Source organism: Microcaecilia unicolor, chromosome 6 (assembly GCF_901765095.1).
Source record: "Microcaecilia unicolor chromosome 6, aMicUni1.1, whole genome shotgun sequence".
Lineage (NCBI taxonomy): Eukaryota > Metazoa > Chordata > Amphibia > Gymnophiona > Siphonopidae > Microcaecilia > Microcaecilia unicolor.
This window is the reverse complement of record NC_044036.1, coordinates 3,768,667-3,783,175: the sequence shown is the minus strand read 5'-3', so window position 1 is coordinate 3,783,175 and position 14,509 is coordinate 3,768,667. Positions and strand designations below refer to the sequence as shown.

Below are 14,509 nucleotides of genomic sequence, written 5' to 3'. Positions count from 1 at the left end.
TGCTTTATTTGTGTCTCATAGCATGTTCTGTAATCCATGACTGCTCCTAGTGTAAATCTTACTCCCTTTTTCCTGTCACTTTCAGGCACTCAGCCCTGTCCAGGCTCCCTATTATACAAAGACAGGCTATTGAAATTACCATGACACAGGTAAGAACACACTTGCTGCATCAACCTTGGCCATCATAAGTTATAAGTACATAAGTAATGCCATACTGGGAAAAGACCAAAGGTCCATCGAGCCCGGCATCCTGTCCCCGACAGCGGCCAATCCAGGTCAAGGGCACCTGGCAAGCTTCCCAAACGTACAAACATTTTATACAAGTTATTCCCGAAATTGTGGATTTTTCCCAAGTCCATTTAGTAGTGGTCTATGGACTTGTCCTTTAGGAAACCTTTTTAAACTCTGCCAAGCTAACCGTTCTTACCCATTATATCAGCCACAGCAGTAGTTTAAGCCTTTCCTTACAGCAACTGTGATTTTGCTGTGGTTTATTTGCCCTTCTTCTTCCCTCATACATTCTGCATTAATGTGGTTGAGTCCCCTTCCTTTTGTGTGTAAATTTAGTAAAAATGCTGTTGTTTGACTGTGACACTATACGATATGTTCATTTTGTGCATGCAGTATGACCGTCCCATTGTTTTGTGTAATTTCTATACTGTTTCAATTGTTTGGATCTGATGGGGTAAATCCACCTTATTTATTTTATTTTCTCACATTTGACACAACCTTTCACAAGGTCAAGAGAAGCTACTGCATCAATTAGTCATATATCATCAAAAATATTCATAGAACAACATGATATCAACAGTAAAGATAACAATAGAGAAAAGTGAAATATTATACAAAGCTAGGTTTCCCTCATCCCTTGGGCCACATTGAAGTATAGTTTCCTTTGTTGTTGCATTACAGTAGTTTAGTGGTTCTTGTTTGGGTTTGTCCATGTTATTATAACCTTCCTTACTGTCTGGGTATGTTTGTGGTGCAGCCTCCTCTCATTTTTATCCTGTCCAATGGACAGAGGTAAATCAATTGATTACTAAATTTTAAGGGTCACATTGTCAATTAGATAACTGTCCACTCAGTTTATGAAATCTGCCCCTGTAAGTTTCAGAGTGTTTAATTAGATCACAGATTCTTTGTTCTTTGGTTCCTTTCCTAACTCTTTAGGAGAGATTATATATTTACACCTATCCTGAAGAACAAGAGAGATCTTGGTCACAGCTTCTTGGCAAAACTCGTGGAAGCTGTGGTTACCATACAGTTGACTTCTTAGTTGGAGAAATTTGACGTTTTTCTCAGTCAGGTTTCCGTGCCAGTTTTACGTTGTGTTCTGGCAGAGGCCAGACTGCTATTAAATAGAGGAAAGAAGATTCTCATTACGCAGCTTGAGCTCTCTACATGGTTTATTGTTAAACATACTTAATGGTATTGGTATAATGGGCAATGTTTTGAACTGGTTTAGGGGCTTCCTTACCATGAGGTCCTAGATGGTTAAGATGAATGGTACCTTTTCTGATAGCGAAGTTCCTCAGGGGTCTTCACTCTCTCCTATTTTATTTAATGTTCTTATGTTGTCTTTGGGTGTTGAATTGAAAAATGCAGGATTTCAAGTGTTAATATATGCTGATGATATTACTGTTTTAATCCCTACTCTTTCCGATATATCACAGATGAAGTCAAATATTGAGCGCTGTATTTCTTTAATTGCATCCTGGATGGCTAATGCTCGTTTAAAGTTGAATGGTGATGATAAAGTTTCTTCTTATTTGGGCCACAGATGATACTGTTGTAGTAAATAATTTGTCTCATTGAAGATTGTGGGTGTTGTTTTAGAAGATCAAAAGTTAACAATGGAGGTACAGGTCAGTCATCTTGTAGAAAGTTGGTTTTGGCTAATGCGTAATATTAGAAGCATTTGTGATTATCTTCACCAGGATCAGTTTAGATTGGTGGTGTAGGGCACTTATATTATCAAAACTGGATTACTGTAATATCTTATATTTCGACTGCTTGAAACACCTGTTAAGAAAATTACACACTGCGAAATACTGCTCTTCAAGTGATTTGTTCTCTAAATACCGTGTTTCCCCGAAAATAAGACCTACTCCGAAAATAAGGCCTACCGGGGTTTTGCTGCAAATTTGTATTATAAGGCCTCCCCCGAAAGTAAGACCTACCTGAAGCAGGGCCGCCGAGAGCCGGACAAAGGCTGCCGCCCCCCACCCCCGAGGTCGCCGGGCCCCCCCCCCCCTCCACCCGCCTTCCATCGCTCCCAGAACTACCAGTACCTGAAACGCCTCCTTTCACCTTCCTTCGCAAGTTTGGAGCAAGCAGCAGCAGGGCAGGCCACTCCTTCCTTCCGTGTTCCGCCCTCGCCTGACGTAACGTAACGTCAGGCGAAGGCGAGGCACAGAAGGAAGGAGAGGTCTGCCCTGCTGCTGCTTGCTCCGAAGGTTGGGAGCGACGGAGGGCGGGTGGAGGGGGGGCCCGGCGACCTCGGTTGGGGGGGCAACCTTGGGTGGGGGTGGCGACCCCGATGTTTCCCCGAAAAAAAATAAGACCACCCCTGAAAATAAGACCTAGTGGGTCTTGGGGAGGAAAAATTAATATAAGACAGTGTCTTATATTCGGGGAAACACGGTAAGATTGACAGAATTTCACCCTGGTATACTCAATTACATTAGTTGCCAGTTGAGGCCAGAGAAGGGCGACAAAAATGATAAAGGGGATGGGACAACTTCCCTCTGAGGAAAGGCTAAAGTGGCTACAGCTCTTCAGCTTGGAGAAAATATGACTGAGGGGAGATATGATAGTAATCTATAAAATAATGAATGGAGTGGAAAGGGTAGACGTGAAGCATCTGTTTACTCTTTCAAAAAATACTAGGACTAGAGGGCATTCAATGAAGCTACAAAGTAGTAAATTTAAAACGAACCGGAGAAAATATTTCTTCACTCGTGTAATTAAACTCTGGAATTCGTTGCCAGAGAATGTGGTAAAGGTGGTTAGCTTAGTGGGGTTTAAAAAAGGTTTGGACGGCTTCCTAAAGGAAAAAGCCATAGACCATTATTAAAATGGACTTGGGGAAAATCCACTGCTTATTTCTGGGATAAGCAGCATAAAATGTTTTGTACTTTTTTGGGATCTTGCCAGGTATTTGTGACCTGGATTGGCCACTGTTGGAAACAGTGTTGATGGACCTTTGGTCTGTCCCAGTATGGCAATACTTGTGTACTTATGAGGCTAGGATTGAATTTAAATTATACTGTTTTGTATTTAAGATCACTCATGGCCTAGCCCTGTCCTATTTGTGTCATTTAATCGATGGGACTCGCATCCAACCAAAACTGGTGTTTCCAAATGTCTTTGCATTATTTTCTTACTGTGTTGTCAGGCTACGGAATTCGCTTCTTATGTCTGTTGTTCAAATGCATGACTGTGAGTTTTTGAAAACTTATCAAGACGGTCTTGTTTCAGAAACATGTCATCCATAAATAAGTGCTAGTTTAGTTGAAATTGTTAGTCTAGTTGTGTGGATGTAAACTGACTGCATCTTGTACTTCCAGAATATTGTCTCTGGTTTGTCTTTCGTAATCTGCTTTGAAGCAGATTTGGTATATGCGAAATATAAGTAATGGATAATGTAGTGTAATTCGGATGTGACCATCATGTTGATCTTATGGGTTTACTTGCCTTTGATTTTCTGTCCATAGATACAGTGGCTTCTGGAAGATGAAATTGTTTCAGCTCTTCGTCATTCACGATTTATTACTACTGCCATACTACGCAAGGTAGCAAATCATGTGTATGATTCTCAGGACCACCCCAATTGTCGTAGTGAGCTGGTTCTGCTGCAGTTTGTTTTTGGGTGTGACCATTCCCTTGAGAAGTTTAAAGAGGTAAAGATTTTGTTCTTTCAACTTCCCCTACAGAAATGATAAAGTATTTTCTAGATGTTTTTGTATGTTTTGAGCTACTACTGAAAAAGATGCAAAGTAAATTCACGTAAAATAAATAACAGTATTCTACTACCTGTCTTGCCATTTGTGGAAGTCATTACTGCAGTATCTTCTGCTTGAAACCTCACGTAGGAAATTCAGAGCTGCTTTAACAGTCCTCCATGTCTTTTTGCCAGCTTGTAAATTTCCTTCCCTTGGCTGTCTTTCTTTTTCTAAATTTTTATTATTGAAATGTATTGCAAACTAATCTGTTTTATTCATGAAGAGCTGTATAATAAACATAAACCATGTCAGACCTTTGACCATTTTCCAGTTTTTTAAAAATTATTTTACATCTGTCAGGGCTACTCTTGAAGATTTTTGCTTGAGCGGAAAACAGACACACACTGCCTGTGTCACTTATAAAGACAGTGATGTGAACGGGACTAGCACAGATCTTTGTTGCATTGGTCATGTCCCTTCACCTGATAGACCCACTGACTGCCACTGTCTTGAGTCCTGTTCTACAGCTTATCACCTGGTTTATCATTTTTTTTCCATGTGTCACACTGGTTTACTTAAACGCCAGTCGTCTTTGTGTAACAAAGGATATATTGAGTCTCCTGGTGCTTCTTCAAACTCACATTTCCATTTTATTTTCCTTGATTTTGATGGTCACATATTTAGCCAGCTTTCAGTGGCAAATGTTCTTGGAAATGTTTACCTGATTTCTATTGTATATCTGACACTTTTTTGATTCATGAGTTCACTATAGTTAGAGCAGGGAGGTATTTTGTTGTGTGAGTTTTGATCCATCCTTGCTCATTCTCCTATACCTAGTTTAACATAGATAGTAAATGTTGGCAGATAAAGACCTTTATGGTCCATCCAGTCTGCCCAACAAGATAGACTCATTTTACATGGTATGTGATATTTTAAATGTATACCTGAGTTTGATTTGTCCTTGCCTTTCTCAGGGCACAGACCATAGAAGTCTGCTCAGAACTATTCTTGTACTAAGTTCTGAAGCCTTTGTTTCTTTTCTGATGGTGATGCAGGAGGTTCAGACCCATTGCTTGCTGTTATAATAGTGTTACAGTATGACAGAGCCAAGTTTTCAAAGAGAAACATACAGGAATTTGGCTTTGGATAAGTAACTCCATATCTGTGTAGATCCTTTTGTCACTTGGCTGAGGGCGTTCAGTCTATTGCCTGCTGCAGAGAGACAGTTCTTGGTTTCTGTGTCCTAAATATATTTTCTTTGGTGTCAGGAATTTCGCAGGATGAACCTCCCAGGCTATGTGATCAATGAGGAGGAAGATGACTATCACTTTGTGTCTATCAACCGTCACCAATCAGTCAGACATATGTGCCCCGTATTGTCCACACCTGTATCTTTTCAACCTCCACTAGGGGAGGCTGAAGCAGCCAAACTCCGTCAGGATAGCCGGAATTCCCAGAACAATCAGAGGAAGGAAGATGGTGACATCATCTTATCTGGGATACAGAAGGAAAAAAGTACAGCTCGTATTATGGAAAGAAGGACGGAGTCGCATCAAGCATGGATAGAGAGAGAGGAATCTTCTAGCAGTCACCACTCGGCTGAGCCAGAGAGCACAATGCCAGCAGACAGCAGCATGGCAGCTGAGAAGGACAAGGTGAGGTCATTGGGGTATTTTGGTTGATATAGAGCAGAAAAGGCAGAGCCGTAAAGAGGTTGGTCTCTGGAGGGAAGGGGTGGGGGAAAATGTGGTCAATGGAATTTGTTGCCAGAGAATGTGGTAAAGGCAGTTAGCTTAGCAGAGTTTTAAAAAGGTTTGGACAACTTCCTAAAGGAAAAGTCTATAGACCATTATTAAACCGACTTGGGGAAAATCACTATTTCTGAGATAAGCAGTATAAAATGTTTTGTACTTTTTTGGGATCTTGCCGGGTGTTTGTGACCCGGATTGGCCACTGTTGGAAACAGGATGCTGGGCTTCATGGACCTTTGGTCTTTCCCAGTATGGCAATACTTATGTACTTATGAAGAACTCAAAAGAAGCTGAGATCAATGGGACAGAGTTAAGTGAAATTTGAGATCAGTGGGGGTGAGTTTTGAGAGAGGGAGAAGCTGGAATTTTCATCAAGTTTAAGAAATACATTTGGATAGAGATAAAAGAAAAATGGAGATTCTGGGACTAGTGGGGAAAGCAAGACTGAGAAGTTGAAATCAGTGGAGAGGACAAGTGCATTAGTGAATTAAGGGAGGGAAGAGAAAGTGAACCTGTGGTCATTGGGACACTGGATACATTTATGAAATCCGTGACCCATTGTAAGGATTTTTGTTTCAACTGACAGTTGAATTAACTGAAAATCCATGACCCGCATGGGAGAGGCATACCTGGGGTTATGGACAAGGAAAGAGAATACTTAGTAAGGGTCATGGATGAAAAATATTGTTTAATAAAAATATAATACATATTTATTTTTATGGATCAATTCTTATATTTTTTTCCTGTATTAATGTCTTTCTCTGCAGTGAACAATTAAGTAACGAAAGTATCAACCCAAAAAAATGTTTGTAGTAATTAAGAATAATCCATAATTCACAAGTCTAGAATTGCATGTCAGCTTCAAAGAGTGTTTCATGACTCTGGCTTGCGTTTGTACTACTTGCAGTTGTTTTTAAGTGATTGAAAGAGAAAGGGGAAGGGATTTGATAAACCACCTTTCTGTTGCCACTACCAAAGTTATGCAGGTACTTTCTTTGACCCTATTGGGCTCACAGTCTAAGTTTGTTTTGTACCCGGGGCAATAGGGGGTTAGATGACTTGCCCAAGATCACAATTTGCCAGAGTGGGAATCAAACCCATACCGAGGGCTCTCAGTTTAGTTATTTGTCATCTGTGCAGAACTAAAATATACATCTAGTGCTCACCCTCAATCCAGCCTTAAAGTGACTGAGTGGATTAGGAACTGGTTGAGTGGAAAGCGATAGAGGGTAGTGGTAAATGGAGCTCATTCTGAGGAAGGGGATGTTACCAGTGGTTTGCTGCAGGGGCCGGTTCTTTTTAACATCTTTGTAAGCGATATTGCCGAAGCGCTGTCTGATAAGGTTTGACTCTTTACAGATGATACCAGAATCTGCAATAGGGTAGACACCACTGATAGTATTGATAACATGAGGAAGGATTTAGCGAAACTAGAGGAATGCTCTGAAATTTGGCAGCTTAGATTTAATGCTAAAAAATGCAGGGTCATGCATTTGGCTGCAAAAACCTGAGGGAACAGTACAGTTTAGGGGCTGAAGACCTTTTGTGCACGAAAGAAGAGCAGGACTTGGGTGCAATCGTGTGTGATGATATTGAGATTTCCAAACAGGCAGAAAAGGCGACTGTGAAAGCTAGAAGGATGCTTGGGTGCATAGGGAAAGGAATGGCCAGAAGAAAAAAAGTGGTGACGATGCTCCTGTAACATAGTAAATGACGGCAGATAAAGACCTGTATGGTCCATCCAGTCTGCCCAACAAGATAAACTCATTTTACATGCTGTGTGATACTTTATATATATATATATACCCGAGTTTGATTTATCCTTGCCATCCTCAGGGCACAGACCGTAGAAGTCTGCCCAGTACTGTTCTTGTACTACGTTCTGAAGCTAACATCGAAGCCCCTTAAAATTTACACTCCAGCCCATCCCTATCTATTCAGTCATGATCAGGGCGTAGACCGTAGAAGTCTGCCCAGCTCCCGTTTTGTTTCCAATTACCAGCGTCGCCACCCAAACTCCACTAAGATTCCACTGAACCATTCCTTCTAAACAGGATTCCTTTGTGTTTATCCCTCACAAGTTTAAATTCCATTACCGTTTTCATCTCCACCACCTCCCGCAAGAGGGCATTCCACATATTCACCACCCTCTCCGTGAAAAAAATAGTTCCTGACATTAGTCCTGAGTCTGCCCCCCTTCAACCTCAATTCAAGGTAAGATCTAATTTAGAATATTGTGTGCAATTCTGGAGACCAAACCTTCAAAAAGATCTAAACAGGATGGCAGCTACAAAAATGATAGTAGTCTTTGTCATAAAGTGTATGGAGACTGACTTAAAGATCTCAATATGTAGTTTTTGGAAGAAAGGTGGGAGATATGATAGAGATAGAGGAGTAGCCTATTGGTTAACGCAGCGGGCTTTGATCCAGGGGAACTGGGCTCAATTCCCACTGCAGCTCCTTGTGACTCTGGGCAAGTCACATAACCCTCCATTGCCCCAGGTACAAATAAGGACCTGTATAGACTATGTAAACCACTTTGAATGTAGTTGCAAAAACCACAGAAAGATGTTATATGAAGTCCCATTCCCTTTAAATACCTATGTGGCAGAAATGCACAGGAGACAAGTCTCTTTCGGTTAAAAAGAAGCACTGGAAAGAGGGGCTAAATTGTGGAACGGCCTCCTGGTGGAAGTGGTGAAGATGAAAGCAGTTGGAAGATACCGCATACAGCCGCATGAAAAAGCAAATGAACAAACTTTTGGAAAAAGAAACAAAAGTGAACAGTCATCTTTAAGAGTGGACTAACACGGCTACCACACTCCTCTACTTAAGATGGAAGATACCGCAAATGCAGGATAGCTTGGGACAAGTACATAGGATCTCTAAAGGCGCGATAGGGAGTGTAAATGGAATGGATGGCTAGACTGGATAGGCCATGTGGTCCTTTTCTGCCTACATTTTTCTATGTTTGTTCAACCAAGCTTCCGTAAGACCTAGAATATGGAAAGAAGAATTCAGTACCAGATGATACAGCATCGATGATTTTACTTCAGAGTGAATGGCTATTTGGATTTGAGGAATATCATGAGTGGAGCAACCAAAGCCGTTTACATATTATGTACAGGTCTCTGTAAATCTTAAGTGATTCCCTTCGTCCTGCATTAGTAAGTTTTCATTCTTGATTAAGTAGAGTGTTTAAGAGGAGGTTTTAGGAAATGTTGATATGGAATCTCAACTTATACTTCAATGGACATAAAAATTTTTTATCAAAAAAGAAAAAATAAATGAGGAGGATACTGTTGATGATTGAGTAACATTAAAAAATTCAGACGAAGTAAGGCGCTTTTAAAGCCAATGATTGGATGACCAGGATGCCCTCCCCCCCCCCCCCCCCCCCCCTCTCTCTCTATTTATATGCATCTCTGGTGAAATCAAAATCTTCCACTATTGAACATTTAGGAGCCTGTTTACTAAGCCGTGCTGTAGGCATGCAAACCTTTTCCCGCCTGCTAATGCTAGAGATACCCTTAGGAATATATGGGTGTCTTTAGCATGTGCTATTTTTAGTGCCTGTTAAAAAGTTACCGCGGCTTAGTAAACAGGGCCTTTTGTATTAGTTACATTTTAAGTGGAAAATCATCTCCAATTTTGTGGATATATGTTTGGTTTTGGAGGCCATTTCTTGCTCAGGACATAAAAAGAAGTGAAGCAGTTCCCAGAAAGGCAGCAAAAAGAGGTTCAGGGTTTGTGCGAAAAGACATAGGAGAAGAGACTTGGCAACCTGAATACGTACAGTATATCCTACAGAAAAGGAGAGGCAGATGTTTAAATAATTGCAAGATATCAATATGCAAGCAAATGTTTTCCAGAGACAGGGACATGAATTGAGGTTTCAGGGTGGTAGACTTAGGAGTATGTTTTCACGGAGAGGGTAGTGGATGCCTGCAATGCCCTCCTGGTAGAGATGATCTAGACAAAAACAATATCCTTTGGGATAAACCACAAAGGATCTCTAGATAAAAAGAGGATAGAATCAAAACAAATCTAAGCCGAGTAGTACTGGGTTCTATGCCCTGAAAATGGCGAACAAGAGCTAGGATGACGTATATGTCATTTATATCACATTCCTGTCATATTCTATCAGTGCAGGTAATGTGTATCCCAGTGCGAGGTGGGGAGAAGATTAATGTTTGTTTATTTATTGAGAATATTAACCGCCTTTTTGAAGAGATTCACCCAAGGCGGTGGACAGCAGGTACAGTTTAACATAAAACTTACAATTTTATTAACAGCATAACAATAGTAAAAAGCCCAAGAATAAATATAAATACAATAAATGAGGTAAACCTTGAAAACAGTAAATTTAAACCTAATAATAGAACTACCATGAACAGTATCAAAAATATACTACTACATAACATTTCTAGAGCACTACTAGGGTTACGCAGTGCTGTACAAATTAACAAGGAAGGACGGTCCCTGCTCAAAGGAGCTTACAATCTAAAGGACGAAATGTCAAGTTGGGGCAGTCTAGATTTCCTGAATAGAGGTGTAGTGGTTAGGTGCCGAAGGCAACGTTGAAGAGGTGGGCTTTGAGCAAGGATTTGAAGATGGGCAGGGAGGGGCCTGGCGTATGGGCTCAGGGTGTTTATTCCAAGCATGGGGTGAGGCGAGGCAGAAAGGGCGAAGCCTGGAGTTGGTGGTGGTGGAGAAGGGTACTGAGAGGAGGGATTTGTCTTGAGAGCGGAGGTTACGGGTAGGAACGTAGAGGGAGATGAGATTAGAGAGGTAGGGAGGGGCTGCAGATCGAGTGCATTTAACAGCACTGAAATTCAAATGAAAGATATATAATACGATGTCAGCATAACACTAATTAAACATCTAATTAGCACACATTAGAACATTCAGATATCATAGCTTGATAGCAACATTGTTGGATTTTTGGTTTAAGCGTATATTGATAATGAATGTGACTATGGAGCTCATTTTTAAAAGAGAAAAACGTTCCAAAAGTGGCATAAATCTGCATTTGGATGTTTTTCTCACAAAAATGTCCACATTGGTGTTTCCAAAACTAGTTTTTAGTCATTTTTCTATTAAGTCTGTCAGTGGAGAAGGGTAGTTAGTGGGGTTCCCCGAGGGTCTGTGCTGGGACCGCTGCTTTTTAACATATTTATAAATGACCTAGAGATGGCAGTAACTAGTGAGGTAATTAAATTTGCTGATGACACAAAGTTATTCAAAGTCGTTAAATTGCGGGAGGATTGTGAAAAATTACAAGAGGACCTTACGAGACTGGGAGACAGGGCATCTAAATGGCAGATGACGTTTAATGTGAGCAAGTGCAAAGTGATGCATGTGGGAATGAGGAACCCGAATTATAGCTACGTAATGCAAGGTTCCACATTAGGAGTCACAGACCAAGAAAGGGATCTAGGTGTCGTCGTCGATGATGCGTTGAAACTTTCTGCTCAGTGTGCTGCAGCAGCTAAGAAAGCAAATAGAATGTTAGATATATTAGGAAAGGAATGGGGAAAAAAATGAGGATGTTATAATGCCTTTGTATCGCTCCATGGTGCGACCACACCTTGAATATTGTGTTCAATTCTGGTCGCTGCATCTCAAAAAAGATATAGTGGAATTAGAAAAGGTGCAGAGAAGGGAGACGAAAATGATAAAGGGGATTGGACGACTTCCCTATGAGGAAAGGCTAAAGCAGCTGGGGCTCTTCAGCTTGGAGAAAAGGCGGCTGAGGGGAGATATGATAGAGGTCTATAAAATGAGTGGTGGAACAGGTAGACGTGAAGCGTCTGTTTACTTTTTCCAAAAATACTAGGATTAGGGGGCATGCGATGAAGCTACAAAGTAGAAAATTTAAAATGAATCGGAGAAAGTTTTTCTTGACTCATCGTGTAATTAAACTCTGGAATTCGTTGCCAGAGGATGTGGTAAAGCTTAGCAGAGTTTAAAAAAGGTTTGGATGGCTTCCTAAAGGAAAAGTCCATAGACCATTATTAAATTGGACGGGGAAAATCCACTATTTCTGGGATAAGCAGCATAAATAGTTTTGTACTTTTTTGGGATCTTGTTGGAAACAGGATGCTGGACTTGATGGACCTTTGGTCTGTCCCAGTATGATAATACTTATGTACTTACGATGCAAACTTGAAATCCCCCCAACAAACCTCTCTTATTTCCAAAGATAAGGAGGATAACAATTGATTACAATGAAAGTGGACCACCACCTTGGGCAAAAGAGAAGGGAATTAGCCTAATCAGTATTTTTCCCTTGATCTTCACCAAAAAAGGCACCAGATAAGAGAGGGCCTGCAACTTGGAGATCCTTCAAACTGAATAAATCACCTCCAGAAATACCACTTTTAGTTTCACATCATTAATAGACTCAAATGGCGTCTTCACCAAGGTAGAAAGAGCATGGTTGAGGTCCCAAGGAAGAACTACCAGATGCCCAGGTGGCTGAAATTGCTTCACCTCCTTTAAAAAAAAAAAAAAATCCAACAATTGGATGTGACGGCAATGTGTGCCACTGCGTTGGCCTCCTATAACATGGAGTGACCACTGTCTATACCTGCAAAGAATTTAAGGCCAAATTTTCTCCAGGCAATCTTGGAAGAAGCCAGAAAGTCTGAAAGAGAAAAGAGGATCTAGACTTTGATCCTGACACCAGTCGTCAAGTGAATTTAGGGGCTGTCTCCCTAAAAAATGGGCTTCTGCTGTTGTCCCAGGAGATTTCAGAGTTGCTCCACCCAGTACCTCACTGCTGGCCTCCCCACAAAGATAAGGGGAAAAGACCGAAGACACCAACCATCATCTCCTTGGACCAACTTTGGTCCAAATACAGGAGAGGAGAGGCGGGGAAACCTAGAACCAACAGTTAACACCCCCGGGCTATTATTCTGACCCTGGCTGATTCTAATCCTATTGCACGCTGTCCTTTTTTCTTCAGATTTATTTTGTTTTTTAAGTTTTTATTGAGGGAACTATACTTCAACTCCTGTGGCCCACAGACCATATGCAGACTGTACAGGCCTGCCTCACCTACCATCCGCTGGAGACAGCTGCGGGTTGCGTAGATCCGTAAATAAGAACATATCATCAAACTAGTTCTTCTCAGTCTCTTCTACTGGTAGGCAAGCATAAACCGGTGTGTGACTGATCAACAGAAAGGTATAACCTTATTTTCCATATTTTTATTGTTGTTAACATTCATAGAGCCATTTAAAAGGTGTGTTGGGTTGACTTCACAATAGCAATATATATCTGAGTGGCAGGAGAGTGGCAGTGTTTTGAACACATTTATATAAAATAGTGGTTTTTTGATGTATGAGGGTGGATATTCAAATGGAAAAGGCTCCTGCCTGCTTCAGCCCTGCTGAGCTTAGCTGGCTGCTGATATATTCGGTGGCATTTCTTGGGGTAACACTGCTGAATATCGCCTAGGTTAGGAGCAACAGGGTCTGGTTACTGCTGAAATTCAGTCAAAGTTACCAACAGCAAAACATCTGTCCTAACTTCAAATGCCAAGTTAACCAGGCATTGGGTCAGTGGAAAGTGCCAGGAGCCACACGGGGTTAGCTCAGCCCGCAGCGACTTGCAAGCCACTTACTGCCATGGGCTTCGTATTACCCCAGTAATTTCTGTAATTATAACAGACACCTTTTTTGGTCTTAATGTTTTGTTTTTGGTACTGATTAGAATTACCCTTCCTTGATCTCTTTTTTTTTTTCCCCCTTGGGTGAGCAATTAATTGTGCTTTCAGACGGTCTATGAAGAATAAACCTTTTCTTTACTCTGCCTGTCTTTTCATCTGTGCTTTCTTCTTCTGATACTTGATTTTTCCTTTTGTCTCCCTTCTTATTCCTCCATCTTGTGCTTTACTTCTCCCACTTTCCTCATTCCCTCCCCCCCCCCCCCCCATTTATTCCCACCTCCTATGCTGAAGGTGTCAGAAGGGATTTCCCTAGCAGACTCTTCTATGACTGAAAAGACCAGCACAGTTCCTCACTTCCCAGAAGATACAGAAACTGATCAGGTGGAGGTGGAGACAGCATCGCCGTCTGAGCAATGGAACTCACCCACAGTGCTTTCTGCTCTGAGCCAGGCTGACTCCGTTCCTTCACTGTCGCACAGCAGCACAGGTGAGTCGAAGAAACATATATGATCTGAGAGAGGGGATGCAAGTGAGATGTGGGACTTCTTGTAGGAGCATGTGTAAGGTGATGCAGGTGGAGGAGTGGCCTAGTGGTTAGGGTGGTGGACTTTGGTCCTGGGGAACTGAGTTCGATTCCCGGCACAGGCAGCTCCTTGTGACTCTGGGCAAGTCACTTAACCCTCCTTTGCCCCATGTAAGCTGCATTGAGCCTGCCATGAATGGGAAAGCATGGGGTACAAATGTAACAATCAGTGGGCGTTGGAGCTTGGTGGAGATTTAAAAAATAATCCATGGTATGGATTTAGTGTGGGAGAGGAGATGCTGAAATGTGAAAAGCAGTTGAATGAATGTAATAGAAAGTGATGCCACACTGGAGCGTTTCTGAGATTCAAGAAGTTCCATGTTAGGAGTGGGTCTTCATACAGGAGGAAGAAGTTCTGTCTTGGGAAAGTTACTCAATTGAATAGGATGATGGTGCTAATTTGGAAATGTATACTTTGGAAGAGGGGAGATAATGATCAGGGCCGCCGAGAGACTGAGCCGCCCCCCCCTCGACGCCACCCCCCTGCTCTCAGGCTGCTGGTGCCGCAGTCCCAAGTCTCAACCCGCCCACTCCCAGCCCCGTCAACAGCCCCCCT

The 14,509-nt window shown here is 41.7% G+C and overlaps 1 protein-coding gene across 6 annotated transcripts in view; it reads left to right on the top strand.

Moving 5' to 3' along the window:
• The window catches only part of SZT2 (SZT2 subunit of KICSTOR complex), a 484,798-nt gene that overhangs the window by 236,804 nt on the left and 233,485 nt on the right, over positions 1-14,509 (top strand). For all 6 annotated transcript variants that reach the window (XM_030207429.1, XM_030207428.1, XM_030207430.1 and 3 more), the window contains exons 34-37: positions 86-149; positions 3,717-3,902; positions 5,213-5,599; positions 13,662-13,857. In XM_030207429.1, the coding sequence (XP_030063289.1) occupies positions 86-149; positions 3,717-3,902; positions 5,213-5,599; positions 13,662-13,857 (833 nt within the window). The remainder of the gene's footprint in view (positions 1-85; positions 150-3,716; positions 3,903-5,212; positions 5,600-13,661; positions 13,858-14,509) is intronic.